Consider the following 20194-nt stretch of genomic DNA (forward strand, 5'->3'; position numbering starts at 1 on the left):
GGGCAGTCTACAGCAGAAATCTGAGTGCTTTGTTTACCTCCTGTCTGCCAGGTTACCTGTTAATGGTCACTTGATTGGATACCCTGGGGAGCCTGGCCAGTCTTTTGTAATGATAAATGCTTAGTTCCTGAGTCAGGTCACAGGCTCACCCTATTCAAACACAGACATACCCTTAAGACAGGATTTGTGAAGGAAAAGACAACGGGGAGGCTTTTCCATTTTCCTTTGACCTTGCAGAGAAAACATTTGGTCAGTTTGGGAATCCAAAATGGTTTCAGGTCGGTCTTCCTGTGCTGATCTATGTACGTGCTTGCTTGGTACATTGATTATATATCTAAGACCTTGAAATTCTTATCACACACCCAAGTTGGTGGAACATCACCTGGGGCTCCTGAGCCCAAAGCCTCCCATCGGTTGAGGCAGGAGACCCCAGAGATTCCCCCTCCAGCCAGCAAGAGGCTGTCCTTTAAGACCCCCGGATGCCCAGGATGGTTGGCTCTGGCCTGGAGGGGGCAGTCCCTGATGGCTCTGCTTGGCTCCTGAGGTGGTTTCTTGCCCCCACCACCTGCGGCAAAGGAGAGCCAGAGTATGTTGCGCTCCCAGGCAAATTGGTAGAATAATGAGAAAACAATTAAGTTTAATGAAACTGAACAAGCGCTTTCCCCCCTGCAGGAAAGCCCTGGGCATGAAACATGCAGCAGCCAGAGCAAACGCAGGGGTGGACCAGAGTCACAGAATCGTAGAGTTGAACCGGGGGGGCCCTCCAAGTATCATCTAGTCCAACCCCCTGGGGTGCAGGGATCACAACTAAAGCAAAGCTCTGTTTCCAAACCTCCAGGCCTCCCAGTCTTCCTGGTTTCAAGAGGAGGGCAGAGCCAAGGATGTGCCAAGGCCAGGCTGCAGCCCATGCCAATCATCATCATCATCAATAATACTAATAATAAATTTTATTTATACCCCGCCCTCCCCAGCCAAGACCAGGCTCAAGGCAGCTAACAACCGATACAAAAACAAATTGATTGAAATACAACTTTAAAAACAAGATTAAAATACAACATTAAAATGCCCTTTAATGCATTAAAATTTCTTTATTCCAAGGGGGGGGGCGGTATCACTTGCAGCCATTCCCTCCCTCTTCTCCTTTTGAGAACAGAAGATGGAGAAATGACTGAAGGGAGAGGGAGAGACAATCAGACAGCACTCCACCCCCCCCCCATCTGGGGGAAAAACACCCCCCCCATCCTAGGTGAAGAGCACAGCAAGAGTGGGATGTGACTCAGATCGCCATGGCAACGGGGACCAAAGCACCAACAAGGCTGGAGGAGCCTTTCAGCATCTTCCTCATCCCATGAAATTCATTTTCTCTGGTCAAGGCCAGATTCCAGCAGCTGGAAATGTCAGTGCTAAGTGGGCGGTTGTTGTGCGGGGAAGAGAGATGCCCAGGAAGAAGACCCCCCTGGGAACACCCTGGTCCCCTCTGGCCAAAGTGAGAGGGTGGGCTTTCTTCACATGCTTGTGGGGTTGGCGGCTGCAATGCACCCTTTCTCAGGACCCCCACCCCAAAGAAGGATGCCTGTGGGGCAGGGGCTGAGCTGCTGCAGCCATATCCCAGTTGCTACCCAGGAACTCGTCTCATCTGCTTTTAAAGCCGCCCTGTGGGAGGGAGTTCCACAGTTTAACTCAAAGAGCGCTTGGACCTCTGACCAGCAACAAGAGGACATCATCACCTCTGAGCAAATGGAACAGCTGCCAAGAGGACACCTGGGCTTCGGGGTCAAGGACCACCTGCACCAATATAGGATGGGGGACACCTGGCTTACTGGCAGTACATTTTAAAAGGATCTTGGGGTTTTGGTGGACCACAAGCTTCACACGAGTCAACAGTGTGAGGCAGCAGCAAAAAAAGCGAATCTTATTCTAGGCTGCGTCAACGGAAGTCTAGTGTCCTGATCAAGGGAAGTCATAAAGGTAAAGGGACCCCTGACCATGAGGTCCAGTCGTGGCTGACTCTGGGGTTGCGGCACTCATCTCGCTGTATCGGCCGAGGGAGCCGGTGTACAGCTTCTGGGTCATGTGGCCAGCAGGACTAAGCCACTTCTGGCGAACCAGAGCAGCGCATGGAAATGCCGTTTACCTTCCTGCCGGAGTGGTACCTATTGATCTACTTGCACTTTGACGTGTTTTTGAACTGCTAGGTTGGCAGGAGCAGGGACCGAGCAACGGGAGCTCACCCCTTCGTGGGGATTCGAACCGCTGACCTTCTGATCGGCAAGTCCTAGGCTCTGTGGTTTAACCCACAGCGCCACCCGCATCCCTAAAGGAAGTCATAGTTCCACTCTATTCTGCCTTAGTCAGACCATACCTGGAATACTGTGTCCAGTTCTGGGCACCACAATTTAAGGAGGATGTTGACTTTATAATGCCTTGCACAGCATTTTTCTGGGTCCCTCCTCCTTTCCTGAGAGTGAGGGGAGCACCCTGTTGCAGCAGATCAATAAAGACCAAGCTTACGAGCTGCTTTGCTTCTCAATATTCTCTGGTTGGCCTCTGTTATTTTCTCCTACCAATAGGGAACCTATGTAAGGACTCTAGATGGGCTCTTGGATACCCCCTAAGGGAAAAGGACAATTTTTGTTTACAACACCCCCAAACTTTTATTAGCTGTGAATCCCCCGTGCTACACCCCTACACTCTAAGGCAGGCACCTCCAAACATGGCCCTCCAGATGTTTTGGGACTACAATTCCCATCATCCCTGACCACTGGTCCTGTTAGCTAGGGATGAAGGGAGTTGTAGTCCCAAGACATCTGGAAGGCCAAGTTTGGGGGTGCCTGCTCTACGGTAAAGGACCCCTGGACGGTTAAGTTGTTCATGGAGAAATCTGAGGGCTCCCTTGGACAAAAAGCAAAGAGACCAACCAGGACAATTGCGGCAAAACAGCAGCCTGTAGGCTTGGTCTTGATTGAAGACTGTCGCGACAGGACTCCCACTCACTGCAAGATGAAGCAAGATGGAAGCCACGTCCAAAAGGGAACCCAAACTTTTATTAGCCGCTAATCCCCCATGCTACACCCCAAGACTACATCATAACTACATCACGACTACATCATTGACACATCACAAAGAGGAGGGGTTCAGGGAGGAGTTGTGGTAGTAACCTGAGGGTCTTGTCACCTCTCTGGTTCCTCCTTTCCCCCTCCCCATGATTACATTCCTGAGGACAAAAGGGAGTTCACAGTTTCCTGCCCCCAGAGGGAAGGGCTGGTCGCTGTCCTTTGTTTCAGTCTGTACTGAATCCACTTCCATAGGCAGGTCCTTTGTGAGTGTGATGGTCTTCTGTCCAGGACCATCAAGGTTGGCATGCCAACTGGGTAGGGCTCGCTGTGGGCTTGTGGGATTCTGGCTGCCTTGTGTCAAGTCTCCCCCCTTTGATAGTCCTTCCTTCATGGTGTAAAATAAAAGTGGAACGGTACAGATCCGATGTATGGCTGATTTGTGTGAGTGTGTGTGTGTCGTGTTTGTACAAACTGAATGGTTGGGGGGGTTCCTGCAACAGTTGGGACCCCCCCCCAGGGCAAGAAGCCCCACTGCAAATGGGTAGCCGTGTTGGTCTGCCATAGTCAAAACAAAACAAATTCCTTCCAGTAGCACCTTAAAGACCAACTAAGTCAGTTCTTGGTATGAGCTTTCGTGTGCATGCACACTTCTTCAGATAATCTCTGTATACCAACATCCCACACAACGATGGTTTACAAGCTATAAGGAACACCATTTCAGATAAAACCACAGCGGACTTTGCCACCAAACTCTGCCAATTTGTCCTTACCCACAACAACTTCAAATTCGGTGATGACCTGTTCCTTCAGATCAGCGGCACAGCAATGGGCACCCGCATGGCCCCACAGTATGCCAACATCTTCATGGCAGATTTAGAACAACGTTTCCTAAACTCCTACCCACTCAAACCTCTCTTGTACCTGCGATACATTGACGATATTTTTATCATCTGGACACATGGTCAACAGACCCTGGACACCTTCCACCAGAAATTCAATGATTTTCACCCCACAATCAACCTAACAATGAATCAATCTATGCAAGAAATACATTTTTTGGACACTACTATAAAAATACAGGATGGGCACATAGACACCACCTTATACCGTAAACCAACTGACCGACAAACATATCTACATGCCTCTAGCTACCATCCCAAACATACCAAACAGTCCATTGTATATAGCCAGGCACTACGTTACAGCCGCATCTGTTCCAATTCTACAGACAGAGACTCTCACCTAAGAGATCTACAGCAAACCTTTTTAGAACTAAAATACCCAACAGATGAAGTTAGACAACAGATCAACAGAGCCAGACTGATACCCAGAGAGAACTTGCTGCAAGACAGACCCAAAAAAGAAAATAACAGAACACCTCTAGTCATCACATACAGCTCCCAAGTTAAAACAGTACAACGCATCATCAGAGATCTGCAACCTCTCCTGGACAATGACAGTTCTCTTTCTCAAGCTCTGGGAGGAAGACCTTTCATTGCCTACAGACAGCCACCCAGTCTTAAACAACTCCTAACCCACAATAATACTACAACCAGACCTAACACGGACACTGGCACCAGAGCCTGCAATAAACCCAGATGCCAACTTTGCTGCCACATACACCCGGACAACACCATTACTGGCCCCAACAACATCACACATACCATCTCGGGACTATTTAATTGCTCATCGTCTAACATTGTGTATGCCATAAAATGCCAACAGTGTCCTTCAGCTCTCTATATTGGACAAACAGGCCAGACCTTACGCCAAAGAATAAACGGACATAAATCGGACATCAGGAATCACAAGACAGAGAAACCAGTAGGAGAACATTTCAATCTCCCAGGACATTCTATACAAGATCTCAAAGTAGCTGTTTTACTACAAAGGAATTTCAGAAATAGACTGGAAAGAGAAGCTGCTGAATTACAACTTATCACCAAACTCAAAACCATGGAGAAACCTGGTCTGAACAAAGACCTTGGATTCTTATCTCATTATACATGACAAAGCCATTTTTCACCTTTTCACCCCTTGCTTTTTCCTGTAAGACCTATTGCAGTCGTTAAGAGTCGTCAACAGGCTCATCACAGCTATCTGCCAATCACCCATTCCCACCACCCTTCTGAGTAATACCCCTCCCCACCTTCTCACTATATAGAAGGGTCTGGAAACTTCTGTTTCAGTGTATCTGAAGAAGTGTGCATGCACACGAAAGCTCATACCAAGAACTGACTTAGTTGGTCTTTAAGGTGCTACTGGAAGGAATTTGTTTTGTTTTCACTGCAAATGGGTTAGGCTACCCCACTTTCCCTTTTGCCCACCCCAGGGAGCAGGAGGAGGAGGAAGAGGGAGAAGCCTGTTGTCCAGGAGGAAAAGGAGGAGAGTCAGGATCCAGCCCATGTCTCAAGCGGGGCCCTCCTCATCCTGCCACCCCCACCCCACCCCTGGCCAAAGCTCCAGTAAATTGTGGAGATTCAACCTCCATGAGAGAGCGAGAGCAGGAAGACCTCCTATACATATACATATATCTATATATACGCACGCACAAACTCTTTATTGATCTAATAATGCCTGCCAGAAAGGTTTAGCTTTGGCTTGGCTGTTCTGCTGCTGCTTTTACAGACTCTCCTCGGCTCTCTTTCAAGGTCCTGAGCAATAAACTTTAAGAAGGTTCAGGGATGCTTTTGCAACCTCCCAGGCTCCCGTTTCGCTTCCTCCCTCTGTGTCATAGAATCAGAGAACTTTAGAGTTGGAAGGAGGGCCCTAGGGGTCATCCAGTCCAACCCCTGTGAGGGAGGGGGCCCTGATCTCCTTGTCCCAGGAAGTGCCAGCCTCCATTGGCCCCATGTGCCAGGGAGAGAAGCTGCAGGAGGCCGGGTGGTGGCTGGTGTTGAAGGAGAAGAGTTTGGATTTGATATCCTGCTTTATCACTGAGACCTGAAGGAGTCTCACAGCGGCTCACATTCTCCTTTCCCTTCCTCCCCCACAACAAACACTCTGTGAGGTGAGTGGGGCTGAGAGACTTCAGAGAAGTGTGACTGGCCCAAGGTCACCCAGCAGCTGCATGAACAGGGAAGCGAACCTGGTTCACCAGATTACGACTCTACTGCTCTTAACCACTACACCACACTACACAAAAGCATGCTGGGACCATTTTCCCCTCTTGCCTCCCCTAGGACTTTGGGGTGACCGCCTCAAAGTGATATTGTGGGGTTGGAAAAGGGCGACCAGAATTATTGGGGGGTGGAGATAAAGAAAGTTTGCAGCATTTGGGGTTTTAGTTTGGAGAAAAGGCAAGGAAGAGGAAGAGATCGAAGTTTGTAAAATGATAACTGGCCTGGAGGAAGCGGAGTGAGAAAAGTTTTCCTCCCTCTCTCATAACACTGAGGCTACGAAACAGACAAGGACAACAGACAATGTCAGAAGGTTGAAGGCAGTTGAAAGTTCTTCTTCACTCAGCACAGAGTTAAACTGTGGAACTCCCTCCCCCAGGAGGCATCGATGGCCACCAACTTGGGTGTGTGGGATGTAACATAAGCAGGCAAGTACAACACTTCCTGTTTGCCCAGAGTGGTCACACGGGGGGGGGGGGTGTTACTCCAGGCAGGAGGACTTCCTGTCACACCTGGTCTGCAGCATCCTCCACCTGCGTGTGAGACCAGGTAGGTGGGTGTGACCATGGGAGACCCCATAAAAGGGCTGGTCACGCAGCCATCTTCCCTTCTCTTTTGTTGCTTTTTTCTGATACTGATGTCTTTTGCTGTCTGCTGGCTCTCAGCCAGCAGCACATGGGCTCATCCCCATATGGGGTGAACTCACTCTCTCTTCTGTAACTACAAGCTAAAATCTGCCTTTAAGGAACCTACTGTGAACTGAATGTAAGTAAACTTCTTGTTATTCTTAATAGAAGACTGTTGTGTCTTTATTATTTTAAAGAGGGATTGAAGGGGAAATTACCAGGAATAATCCAATCTGGACAAGCCAGACTGGATTGCTTAACTAAAGAGATTCGAACGAATCTACCAACAAGCTCCCTGCAATATGCAGGGGAATGTCACCCTGTTGCTGACTCACAAGCATGAGTGAGGAAGGATAAATATTTACTCAATATATCCTCTCCTGGGGACGTGGGTGGCGCTGTGGGTAAAACCTCAGTGCCTAGGACTTGCCGATCGCATGGTTGGCAGTTCGAATCCCCGCGGCGGGGTGAGCTCCCGTTGCTCGGTCCCAGTGCCTGCCAACCTAGCAGTTTGAAAGCACCCCTAAGTGCAAGTAGATAAATAGGGACCGCTTACTAGCAGGAAGGTAAACGGCGTTTCCGTGTGCTGCGCTGGCTCACCAGATGCAGTGTGATGGCCTGGGAATCCGATTCAGAGGCTGAACTGGAGGAATCCCAGCCTGCACAGGAGTCTCTGCCTCCAGGGCCGGCTGAGCTGGGGCAGGGCCTTGATTCTGAAGCGCCTGCACCTGTATCGGATCCTCAGGAGCAGGCACCAGGTGAATCCACTCTGGCTCCAGAGGTGGTTGAGGACTCAGTGCCTACAGGTGAGTCTCCCCCTGGGCCCAGTAACCCTTCAGCCTCTCCTGAACTGCAGAGGCTCAGGGCAGAGAGGCGAAGGGAACTGGTTTCTCCCAGGAGGAGTGCTCGCCTTAAGGCCAGGAGAGGCGGGTCTCCTGGGGGCCGGGACCGCCCCTGGCCTCAGAGAAGATACAGGCCAGTCGGCCCGGTCCCAGGTTGCGGGAGCAACGTCAATGAAGAGCTGTTTCGGCCAGCATCCAGTCCTGTTCCCCCAGAGTTCCTGTCCTTGCCCGGCTCCTCGCTGTGGACCCCGCTTCGCCCATGGAGGACTGTCTGCCGACCCTCAACTCAGGTCCTGGACCTCGCCCCACAGTAACCTCCCCCCTGGACCAGCACATGCAGCTTGTCACACTGGCCACGTGACCCGGAAGTGTCTCCGGACAGCGCTGGCCCCTGGCCTCTTAAGCGAGATGGGCGCGCAACCCCAGAGTCGGACACGACTGGCCCGTACGGGCAGGGGTACCTTTACCTTTACCTTTATATTCTCTCCTACTGTCCACAACATTCCCACAGACACGGGTGGCACTGTGGTCTAAATCATTGAGCCTTGGGCTTGCTGATCAGAAGGTCAGTGGTTTGAATCCCCGCAATGACGGGGTGAGCTCCCGTTGTTCGGTCCCTGCTCCTGCCAACCTAGCAGTTCGAAAGTACGCCAAAGTGCAAATAGATAAATAGGTACCGCTCTGGCGGGAAGGTAAACGGCGTTTCCGTGCGCTGCTCTGGTTCGCCAGAAGCAGCTTAGTCCTGCTGGCCACATGACCCGGAAGCTGGACGCCGGCTCCCTCGGCCAGTAAAGCGAGATGAGCGCTGCAACCCCAGAGTCTGTCACCACTGGCCCTAATGGTCAGGGGTCCCTTTACCTTTACTGTCCACAACATTCCCACAGGGTGGCTTCAAATGAGGCAAAGACAAATTTGTGGAGGGGCAGAAGACCATTGCAGGCTGCTAGCTAGTTCAGGGGCAGAAATGTTTCTGAATGTCTTTTGCTGGAAACCTCAGGAGGGCAGTGTTTCTCTTGTGCTTGCGGGTTTCCCTTTGAGGCACCTGAGTGCCCCCCCCCCGGGGGGGGAAGGATGCTAGACTAGATGGGCCATTGGCAAGATCTAGCAGGTTACTTACTACCTACGTTCAGAAAGTAAAATACCCAGATGTGCCTCTCTGGTAACAGCAGAGCCGACGTGAGCCGACAGGATGGTGGCCGCCAAGAAGATGATAAAGTCCCTCGAGTCCATAAACTCTGGACTTCAGCTGGTTATGAAAAGAGGTAAATATGTATTGGGATACAAGCAGACTCTGAAAATGATCCAACAGGGCAAAGGCAAGTTGGTCATCCTAGCCAACAACTGCCCAGCTCTAAGGAAACCAGAAACTGAATACTATGGTGTGTTGGGCAAAACTGGCGTGCGCCACTACAATATTGAATTGGGTACAGCTTGTGGAAAGTACTACAGAGTGTGGACACCCGCCCTCATTGACCCAGGTGATTCTGACATCATTAGAAGCAGGCCAGAGCAAACCAGTGAGAAGTAGCTATTGCTGAACTTTACATTTTGTGTAATAAAACTGGTTACAAATCTAAAGGGAAAAAAAGAAAGCAAAATACCCACTGAGCAGCTGGGAAATGTCCCAGGCTTATTTTTACTTCCACAAAATCCAAGTGAGAAGTCAGGTTGCGCTTGGGGTCTCCTCCCTCTGAGATGCATCTGGAGAACACGCCTGCCGCCTTTTATCTGGGGGGGGGGGCCTCCCCAGTTGGGGGCACCGCCAGTTGCAAGCTTCCCACCAACGCCCACCGGGCCCCTCGGGTGACCTTCGACGAGCCACCGGGTGCGGGCAGGGAAGGTGCGCCCAGAGGCCCCCCCCCCCGCAGCAGCAGCGGGGGGGGGCGTTCAGGAGCTGGTACATCTTCTAAGTCAATAAATAAAGATAATCCTTAAATGCCCATTTAGCTCCACTTCCCGGCAGAACCTCAATTGAATTTAAAATAAGCCTCCGGCGAGCAAATGCGCCGCTTGACAAGGACCTTCAGGGAGGCTCCGAGAGGCTCCTAACCCCGCTGGCAAATGCGCCCAGATTTGCAAATCGAGCAGAAAGCGAGCCTTTTATCCAGCGCCATCTGCTCAGAGCGGCATCGCGGAAGACACAGCCTGCCTCCCGGAGATAGGAGGGAGAGCGGGAAACATGGAGAAGGGGCTTCGGAGAGTCTTTTCCACCACCACCCCCCCACACCTTCCCAGCAAGCAGAGAGATGGAGAATGCAGCACTCCAAAGGAGGCAAGAACATGAGCAGAACCAAAGGAGGCCCATCTCATCCATCCTCCTCTTCTTATGGTGAAACAAGCAGAAGAGAAGCCCACAAGCAGGATTCGAACAGGATGGATGGCGGCCAACAGATTGAGGTTGAATCCCGACAAGACAGAAATACAGGGGGCGGGCTGGTGTGGAGGACTCCCTGGACTTGAATGGGGCAACTGTGCCCCTGAAGGACCAGTTGCGCAGCCTGGGAGTCATTTTGGACTCACAGCTGTCCATGGAGGAGCAGGTCAATTCTGTGTCCAGGGCAGCTGTCTGCCAGCTCCATCTGGTACGCAGGATGAGACACCGGTCTTGAAAGACCTACACTGGCTCCCAGTACGTTTCTGAGCACAATTCAAAGTGTTGGTCCTGACCTTTAAAGCCCTAAATGGCCTCAGCCCAGTATACCTGAAGGAGCTTCTCCAACCCATCATCCCATCACCCCATCATCATTACAAGCCTGGTAGATGAAGGGAACGCAGTGGATGTAGCCTACCTTGATTTCAGCAAGGCATTTGACAAGGTGCCCCATGATATTCTTGTAAAGAAGCTGGTAAAATGCGGACTTGACTATGCTACCACTCAGTGGATTTGTAACTGGCTGACTGACCGAACCCAAAGGGTGCTCATCAATGGTTCCTCTTCATCCTGGAGAAGAGTGACTAGTGGGGTGCCACAGGGTTCTGTCTTGGGCCCGGTCTTATTCAACATCTTTATCAACGACTTGGATGATGGACTCAAGGGCATCCTGATCAAATTTGCAGATGACACCAAACTGGGCGGGGTGGCTAACACCCCAGAGGACAGGATCACACTTCAAAACGACCTTGACAGATTAGAGAACTGGGCCAAAACAAACAAGATGAGTTTTAATAGGGAGAAATATAAAGTATTGCACTTGGGCAAAAAAAATGGGAGGCACAAATACAAGATGGGTGACACCTGGCTTGAGAGCAGTACATGTGAAAAGGATCTAGGAGTCTTGGTTGACCACAAACTTGACATGAGCCAACAGTGTGACGCGGCAGCTAAAAAAGCCAATGCAATTCTGGGCTGCATCAATAGGAGTATAGCATCTAGATCAAGGGAAGTAAGAGTGCCACTGTATTCTGCTCTGGTCAGACCTCACCTGGAGTACTGTGTCCAGTTCTGGGCACCACAGTTCAAGAAGGACACTGACAAACTGGAACGTGTCCAGAGGAGGGCAACCAAAATGGTCAAAGGCCTGGAAACGATGCCTTATGAGGAACGGCTAAGGGAGCTGGGCATGTTTAGCCTGGAGAAGAGGAGGTTAAGGGGTGATATGATAGCCATGTTCAAATATATAAAAGGATGTCACATAGAGGAGGGAGAAAGGTTGTTTTCTGCTGCTCCAGAGAAGCGGACACGGAGCAATGGTTCCAAACTACAAGAAAGAAGATTCCACCTAAACATTAGGAAGAACTTCCTGACAGTAAGAGCTGTTTGACAGTGGAATTTGCTGCCAAGGAGTGTGGTGGAGTCTCCTTCTTTGGAGGTCTTTAAGCAGAGGCTTGACAACCATATGTCAGGAGTGCTCTGATGGTGTTTCCTGCTTGGCAGGGGGTTGGACTCGATGGCCCTTGGGGTCTCTTCCAACTCTATGATTCTATGATTCTATGATCCAGCCTGGACACTGAGGTCCAGCGCCAAGGGCCTTCTGGCGGTTCCCTCCCTGTGAGAAGCAAAGCTACAGGGAACCAGGCAAAGGGCCTTCTTGGTGGTGGCGCCCACCCTATGGAATGCCCTCCCCTCAGATGTCAAAGAGAAAAACAACTACCAGACTTTTAGAAGACATCTGAAGGCAGCCCTGTTTAGAGAAGCTTTTAATCTTGGACTATTGTATTTTTATTTTTATTTTATTTATTTATTTATTATTATTATTATTATTATTATTATTATTATTATTATTTGAGCACAAGAGCAACATTCTCCCCTCCTTTGGCTTCCAGCAACTGGGGGGCAGAAGCCTTCATAACATAAGACTAGCCTAGTGGGAAAACAACCCTAAAAGCCAGAAGAATCCAGATAGACTTCCTCTGGACCTGGAGGTTCCATCAGGAGTTCCCAAGCAGGGCTGATTTCCATGCTGAATTCAAAATCCTCCTCAAGGGCAGTCATCTCCCCTTCAGACGTGCCAGCAGGGGGGCAGGCGAGCCAGGCCCCCACCTCCTGCCTGCCCCCTGTGATGCCCAGAGGGGGGTGAGGCAGACCCCCAGAGGCAGGACATGGGCCTTGCCCAGTTCCCATCACCTCCACGGGGGAATAGGTGAAGTGCAGAAGAAGGAAGGGAGGAGGGGGCCCTGGAAATCCTGGTCCCTGCCTTGCAGGTCTTTTCCCACCTGGCCTGAGAGGGCAGGGCCCGGACTGACTCCAACTACAAAAAAAGAACAGCCCTGAGGCTGCTGAACAGACTCTTGGGTTGGGGGGGGGTACTGTTTGGAGAGGGGGTCATTGTTGCTGCTGTTATTGCTGTTGGCTTTCTGTGGCTTTGTTTTTCATTTTGTTGTACAGTAATTTACGTATGTGGCAATTGTTCAGTTTGATTTTGTATCCTTAAAAGCTTTATTTATTCTTTATGAATGACAACCTATGTTACGTTGCAGATACGCTTTCTTTTCATGTTGTAAGGCAGCCTCAGCATGGTTTGAACCATGGAAATGCAGAATGCAAAGAAGGAGGAGAGGGAGGGAGGGAGGGAGGGAGGGAGGGAGGGAAGGGAAGAAGGAAGGGAAGGGAAGGGAAGGGAAGGGAAGGGAAGGGAAGGGAAGGGAAGGGAAGGGAAGGGAAGAAAGGAAGGAAGGAAGGAAGGAAGGAAGGAAGGAAGGAAGGAAGGAAGGAAAGAAAGAAGGAAGGGTGTTTTTCTCCTGCACTCCTGCAGTGTCTCCCAAGACAGAATGAGGGTAGGACTCGAACCCATGGCTTCAAGTTACAAGAAAGGAGATTCCGACTAAACATCAGGAGGAGCTTTCTGACAGTCAGAGCTGTTCGACTGTGGGATGGAAGGCGGTGGCCTCTCCTTCCTTGGAGGTTTCTAAGCAGATGCTGGATGGTGATCTGTCATGGATGCTTTAGCTGTGGTTCCTGCTTTGCTGGGGGGTTAGACTAGATGACCCTTGGTGTCCTTTCCAGCTCTGCAGTTGTATGATTCTACCTTTCTACCATGTTTTCTTCAGAGTCTCCTCCTGATTCCAGAACTGGCCCTGTCACAGGCTCCACAGAACACCTGCTCCGCCTTTGGAGTGGTGGCACCTGCACTCTGGAACTCCCTGCCACTTGACACCAGGCCTTCCCTGTACTTTTTTCCACACGTGCTAAGAACATTTTTTCCTACCCAGACACGGACGGTGCCAGTGTACGTTTTAATCTCTTTTCATTTCTTTGCTGACTTTATTTCTGAGTGTTTTAAAGAGCTGTGTTTACCGATTATTTCATTGTTTCCTCCTCCTTGTGGACTGCTGCGCAGCTGTTGTATTTTACAATCGAGCCGTGTCTAAATTTCATGGAATAAAACCAAACAAGCCCAGAGTCTCCTGCTGCACTTTCCAAGTTCGCCAGAGGACGGTTTCTCCAGACATCTCTTTTTCAGAGCGTCATCTGAAGAGATGGCAAAGAGACTGGCCATCACTGCCTTGCCCGACATTTGCCTCCTCTGGAGTAAAGCCATGGCAGCCAGCTGCCTGCCAGCTGCCCCTTCCCCTCTGAACTGCATTTAAGCCAGGCTCCTCCAGGACAAGACCAGCGCCAGATTGTCACTTAACTCTGCTTTGCATTCATCTACTTAAGCCTAGATGGTTCCTTTCTTGCTGTGTTTTGTAATATAGAATTTATTCCATGTTTGCCTTTGCTGTCATTTGAGTTTACCGACATGCTCCGTGTTTTGTCTCTTTGAATTTCCAAAGCTCTGTGTTTCGATGTTTTGAACGTTTGCTGGAATCAACTGAGGGTGCAGCTCCCGCTCAGAAAGCAGCATCTAAGCAAACTCAGTCCGTCTGTCTGTCAATCAATCAATCAATCATCTTTGCTGATGCCCCAGAGGTCTGGAGGGAGAAGGGAATGGAGGGGGTGTCCCTTCCCTTCCCTCCCCCTCCCCTTTTATGAAGATCACCCACTCTGAGACCCCACAGCTAATTCTCCCCTGGCCTCCTCACTGGCCCAAGCAGGACTCTCGTTTTACATACCCGTGGAAAAGAGGACGTGTCCTTGGAAAAGAGGACATATGGCAACCCAGGCACCACCAAAACTTCTCCCAGCACTAGGCACGAGAAAATAAGCAGAGCCTGTTGTTGAATCCTTGCCCTGTTGTGAGTCGAGGACCTGCCACCCGCCTAGGAGTATAATAAGACACAAAGACACATTATTTTAGGTTAATGGGCAAAATTAGGCCACAACTTTTATTGGTTACAGCATGTGAGTAGTATTGGCTTAGGCATTGGATGAAACAGCAATACAAGACTCCACGGGAGTCATATCAGAGTTAACAACCAATGGGAGGAGCTTGTTGATGCAAATATAACTGGAAGCAACCCCGTGACGTCACCGGGGGGTCGTGCCATGGCCCCATTGGACAGGATCCACGACGACCGGATTCCTTTAACTGAATACCCCAAAGAGGAGGGGTAGATGATGGCCCATACCCAGTCCATACACAGCACACATATTCCAATGCCTAACTGCCAATGCCAGAAAGTTGTGACGAATTGCTACGAGGTAGGTGAAAAAACCAAAAAAGTCCTGCCAGGCCCCTTGGGCAACCAAGGCAACCAACCGGAGTCCATAGCAAGGTCAATACACAAAAGAAGCTGACCTAAGAGAGAGGGAGGGAGGGAGGGAGGGAGGGAGATCTGAGGAAAGCAGGAACAGACTGAGGGCAGAACAGAATTGAAGAAAATGTTCCATCTAACATTTGTCAAAAAACCTGAAGCATTTCTGTTAGGGATTGTAGGAAAAGGCATGCAAAAGAAGTGGAAAAATATATTCATGTATGGACTACGCAGAACTGGCAAAATTGACACGTAAACTACAGGACAAGGATAACTGTGACTTTAAGACTTCCGGGTTAGCGCTTCTGGCAATGGCGGAATTCCTCTGATCGGGAGGAATTTACTCCGTGGAAACAGGGTCTGGCCGCCACGGCGAAGGCGGTGACCCACTAAAAATCACAGGCGGGAGAAGCCTGTGAACCTGGGATTCGGCTGGCACCTTTTGCGCCTCCCCTACTCGCGGGGAGACCCGGTTTCGGGGATCCGGAGTGACGTGGGGTGAGCGGCGCGGTGCTTCGAATTGATTGCTTCTTTCACGGAGTGAAGCCGCATTGCTGTTGCCGGAGAGCGCTGACTTTTTCCTGTGGACAATTCGATTTTAAACAACTACCCGTGAGTAGAACGGAAAATTGGATCTATAAATGTCTTAATTTGGCACCAAAACAGGAAGGTTTTAAACAGGAAGTCCGCCTTCCCCTTTTGTAAATAGATTGAAGCAAAGACTAAGGTCTTGGAAGCTAAGGTCTTGGAAAGTCTTCTGCAAAGGATTAAACTTCCATCGATTAAAACTATTAAACCCCCCTTGGAAGCAGGAGAAGAGGGGGAAAATTTTGGATCGCGCAAGCCTGCAGGAGAGAGTGTTGAAAATTAAATCACCACTGCTCCGAACCTGGAAAGGGGCTGCCAGTAAGATTGATGTTTTGAAGTTCATTGGCTGTGAATAGAACATATCTTGACAGTTAGCTAAATAAGAGAAATATATTGTTTCCATTGTCCTCTTCTGTGTTTAAAAAGGAGGAAAAGTAACTGAAAATTGAAACTATATTTACTGTTTGAACTGTGCTTAAAAGGATTGACACAAATAGAAACTGTTTCCCTCTAGAGGGAGCCTCTGAAACTGTTATAAGAGCTGAGCTGGGGGAACCAGCTGCAAGATAAGAGACTGTGAGAATCAGGGATTGACCTTGGACTATTTGAGAATGTCGACAGAAGAAGCTTTAGTGATTGCATTATGCAAGATAAGTCACTCGTTGGAACAACTCCACAAGAAGACAGATGTCATGACTACTAAAATTGATAACTTGGGACAAAAAGTGACTAACTTGGGACAAAAAGTGACTGGTTTGGGACAAAAAGTGAACATCAATACAGAAATTATTCAGGATCTGATACAGGAATCTACTTTGACAGGGCAAATTGTCGAGAAGGCGAAGGAGAAAGTTGCTGTTGTTGAACCTAAAGTAATACAAGTGGGAGTCCCAGCCTTACAGAGGCAAATTGAGGACTATAAGTTGAGGCCTTTTATGATTGAATTTATAAAAAGTCAGATTTTGAGGATCGGAGCCCTGCCTGGACTGGAGAAGGAAAGTTGGATAGATCCCTTAATGCAGGGATTTACTGACTTTTGGGATTTGGACTTGGGTCGTGAGGAGATTGGAGCTGTGGGGGCCTTTGGATTTGGAGGAATTTTGAAACATGTCCTGAAATACCTTATGGATTTTAGTTTTAACTACGGAGATTTGGTTGACCTGTCGAGAAGGAATAAAAGCATTGCTAGGTTGGAGCTTCCCCGAGATCTGCTCTTCAGTATCAAAGGAAGGAAAATAAGAACAAGATCAGTAGAAGACAAAGTAAAGTGCATGTATAAATATGAAGAAGACCTGAAGAAGGGACTTGGAAAAGAGTTAAGAGCCTCGGACAGAAGATCACCAGGTTGATGGACTATTTGGAATTGACGAATGACTGGCAGTATCTGAGACCAGGGAGAAGAGATGGTGGAAGAAGATTGGAAAAAGTTTAAAGTTTATTTTCAGAAATAGAAATATTGTAAAATTACTGAGTGTTAGAAAAATGTTGGAATGAAATCTTATGGCTTTAGTAGGAATGTTATAAGGAGTTAAGCATAAATAAGCATTATAGTATTAATGGAAAATAAGGGTAAAAATAAGTTAAGATATTTATATGACAGAAAATAGAGAAAGATGGAAAGGAATTGCTGAAACAATTAATAGAAGTGGAATACAAAAAGGGAGGTGAGAGGAGGTCGATGAAACAAGGGTATGAAAGATAGACTACTGAAATGGTATGATGTATGTTTTTAAATTGTTTTTGTTTTGTTTTGTTTTGTTTTGTTTAGGTTAATGTTGTGTTTTGTATTGTTTATATATTGTATTGTATTGTTTTTTCCCTTTCTTGTTGTTTTTTGTGTGTCTTTTTTCTTCTCTTTCCTTTTTGTAAGTTTTAAAAGTAATAAATATATATATATATATTTTAAAGGATAACTGTGACTTTAAAGAGGAATGGGAACCTTTTACAAAGTACCTAAATATGCAACCAAGTGAATTTGACTCCTTGGCAGGCTTTGAATAAACACTCACAAACTTTTTATTGATAATAACCAGTTAGATAAAGTAAGGACTTATACAATTCTGTAACATGCAGAGAATAGAGAAACCAGAGATTGGAACTGAGGGAAGTCAGGGGGTGGGGGGGAGGGGGGTTGTTTTATGGGAGGGAGGGGGGAAATGGGGGGAAGAATTAAGGATCAGATGTTTTAAGATTCTACGTTTTGTTGAATTACCTAATAAAAAAGAAAGAAAAGAAAAGTGGAAGGGAGGTCGGCCTGGCCTTGGCAGCGCCTCCGAAGCCCCTGGCATCTCGCAGACAAACAAGCCGGTTCCTCGTTTGCACGGCTTGGCAGGCGCGGCGGGGGAAGGAAGAGCCGTCCGTGCTCTCGGCAAACACCTCCCTGCGCGCTGCCAGCGTGGAAACTCATTAGATGAAGCTTTAATATCAGATCCATCCATGCAAGCCAAGGCCTGATTGGCAGGAGGGCTTTGCGAGACGTGCCAGGCAAGGCTCTCCCCCAGAACAAGGCAGGCTGCTCCGCCCTCATTGGGATGCAGAGGCAGCTGCCGGCTGTCAGGCGGAGGAGGAAAACGGGGGGGGGGTGCGGGGGGGGAGGAGGGACCTGCGGAGAGAGGGGCCAGAGGCAGGCGGGCAGAGAGGCCTCTTCCAAAGGGAGGACCGGCCCCTCCAGCCAAAGCCCAGCCTGCCTCTTCGGAAGCCGGCAGTCCAGATTATCTCCATCACAAAAATGGGGGGGATCTGCAAAATCCATCCCTTGAATTGTGGCATAAAAACGTACACAACACGGCAGTTGCTGAGAAAATAACTCCTAATCTCCACATCCTAAAAGGAAAAGAACCCAGGGAATGTTTTCACACAATGTGGCAGGACTTGAACGTTTTGCGTCTCAACCAGCAAACTGCAGGACTCCGGTGAAGGAAAGAAGAGAGACGATCAGACTTCCTGAGGAGGAGAGCGCTGTAAACATCTAGATGGGAATAGGGGAAAATAAGGTAAAGGACCCCCGGATGGTGAAGTCCAGTGAAAGGCGACTCTGGGGTTGCGGCGCTCATCTCGCTTTCAGGCTGAGGGAGCCGGCGTTTGTCCACAGATAGCTTTCCGGGTCATGTGGCCAGCAGGACTAAACCGCTTCTGGTGCAACAGGACACTGTGATGAAAGCCAGAGCACATGGAAACGCTGTTTACCTTCCTGCCACAGCGGTATCTATTTATCTACTTGCACTAGTGTGCTTTCGAACTGCTAGGTTGGCAGGAGCTGGGACTGAGCAACGGGAGCTCACTCTGTTGTGCAGATTCAAACTGCTGACCTTCTGATTAGCAAGCCCAAGAGCCTCGGTGGTTTAGACCACAGCGCCACCCGCGTCCCTATACTTCCCTATACAACATAGACATCTCAATATTGACTTTCTAGGCTTGCATATTAGTTTTGCTGTTGTTGTTTGTAAAATATAAGGAGGGTTCTTCATTTTATAAAACTAATAATATTATTAATAATAGAGTTATAGAGTTGGAAGGCACCCAGGGGACATCTAGTCCAACCCCCTGCAATGCAGGAATCACAGCTGAAGCATCCATGACAGATCATCCAATCTCCGCTTAAAAGCCTCCAAGGAAGGAGAGTCCACCCCCTCCTGAGGGAGACCAGCTCTTACTGTCAGAAAGTTCTTCCTGCTGTTTAGTCGGAATCTCCTTTCTTGCAACTTGAAGCCATGGGTTCGAGTCCTGCCCTCCAGAGCAGGAGAAAAGAAGTTTGTTCCCTCTTCCATGTGAACAATAAACAAACCTGTCACTCACATAATCATAGAACCACAGTACTGTAGTATTGGAAGGGACCCCCAAGGGCAATCTAGTCCAACCCTCTGTTATTTTGCTTCTGGAGCATCCCTCGGTAACGTCCAGCAGAGATTTGCAAGCCTGCCGGGTCCGGCTAACACTCCCCTGTTCTGCTCACAAATAAAACAGCAGCAGCGTTTCCTGCATTTTGTGTATCCCAGTTGCAGACCAAGGAGCCCAGCTATTTTCAGATCACTGCAGACGTGCCAAGCCAAGTTGAGCTGAATGAATTCTAGAAGAATTGGCAGGTTGCCATGCAATTCCTACAGAGGGAGGGCATAAGCACCTCGGTTGAAGGAGGAGATTGGCAAGCCTGAAGGTGGACAGAAGAGGGTGGCTGAGAGGGTCAGGAGTCTGGGAACCAAGCCTTGTGAGAAACGGCTGGGGGAATTAGGCATGTTTAGCCTGGAGAAGTGGGACGCGGGTGGCGCTGTGGGTTAAACCACTGAGTCTCTTTGGCTTGCTAATCAGAAGGTCAGCAGTTTGAATCTGCACAACAGAGTGAGCTCCCATTGCTCAGTCCCAGCTCCTGCCAACCTAGCAGTTCGAAAGCACACTAGTGCAAGTAGATAAATAGATACCGCTGTGGCGGGAACGTAAACAGCGTTTCCGTGTGCTCTGGCTTTCATCATCAGAGTGCAAGTAGATAAATAGGTACCGCTCTGGCGGGAAGGTAAATGGCATTTCCGTGTGCTGCTCTGGTTTGCCAGAAGCGGCTTAGTCATGCTGGCCACATGACCCGGAAGCCGTACACAGGCTCCCTCGGCCAGTAAAGCGAGATGAGCGCCGCAACCCCAGAGTCGGCCACAACCGGACCTCATGGTCAGGGGTCCCTTTACCTTTACCTTTTAGCCTGGCGAAGAGAACTCTGAGAGAAGACATGAGAGCCATCTTCAAATATCTGAAGGGCTGCCCCATGGAAGATGGAACCAGCTGGTTTTCTCCTGCTCTGGAGGGTACGACCCAAACCAATGGATTCGAGCAACAAGGAAGGCGATTCCGACTAAATACTGGGAAGACCTTTCTGAAGGTAAGAGCTGTTCAACAGTGGAACA

General features: G+C 49.1%; 1 protein-coding gene and 1 pseudogene across 2 annotated transcripts in view; one reads left to right on the forward strand and one right to left on the reverse strand.

The window, feature by feature from the left end:
• Nucleotides 1-16429, reverse strand: part of LOC309345608 (uncharacterized protein) — a gene marked incomplete at its 5' end in the record, with an annotated part of 296278 nt that extends 279849 nt beyond the window's left edge. Inside the window, one exon of the mRNA XM_081868803.1 lies at nucleotides 16340-16429. Coding sequence (XP_081724929.1) covers nucleotides 16340-16414 — 75 coding nt within the window. The remainder of the gene's footprint in view (nucleotides 1-16339) is intronic.
• LOC309347134 (large ribosomal subunit protein eL30 pseudogene) lies at nucleotides 8795-9221 on the forward strand (annotated as a pseudogene). Its single transcript has one exon. The product of its transcript is annotated as a large ribosomal subunit protein eL30 pseudogene (transcript).
• Nucleotides 16430-20194: the final 3765 nt, after the last annotated feature.

The sequence above is a fragment of the Podarcis erhardii genome, assembly GCF_964252035.2.
Source record: "Podarcis erhardii genome assembly, chromosome: 7".
Taxonomy (NCBI): domain Eukaryota; kingdom Metazoa; phylum Chordata; class Lepidosauria; order Squamata; family Lacertidae; genus Podarcis; species Podarcis erhardii.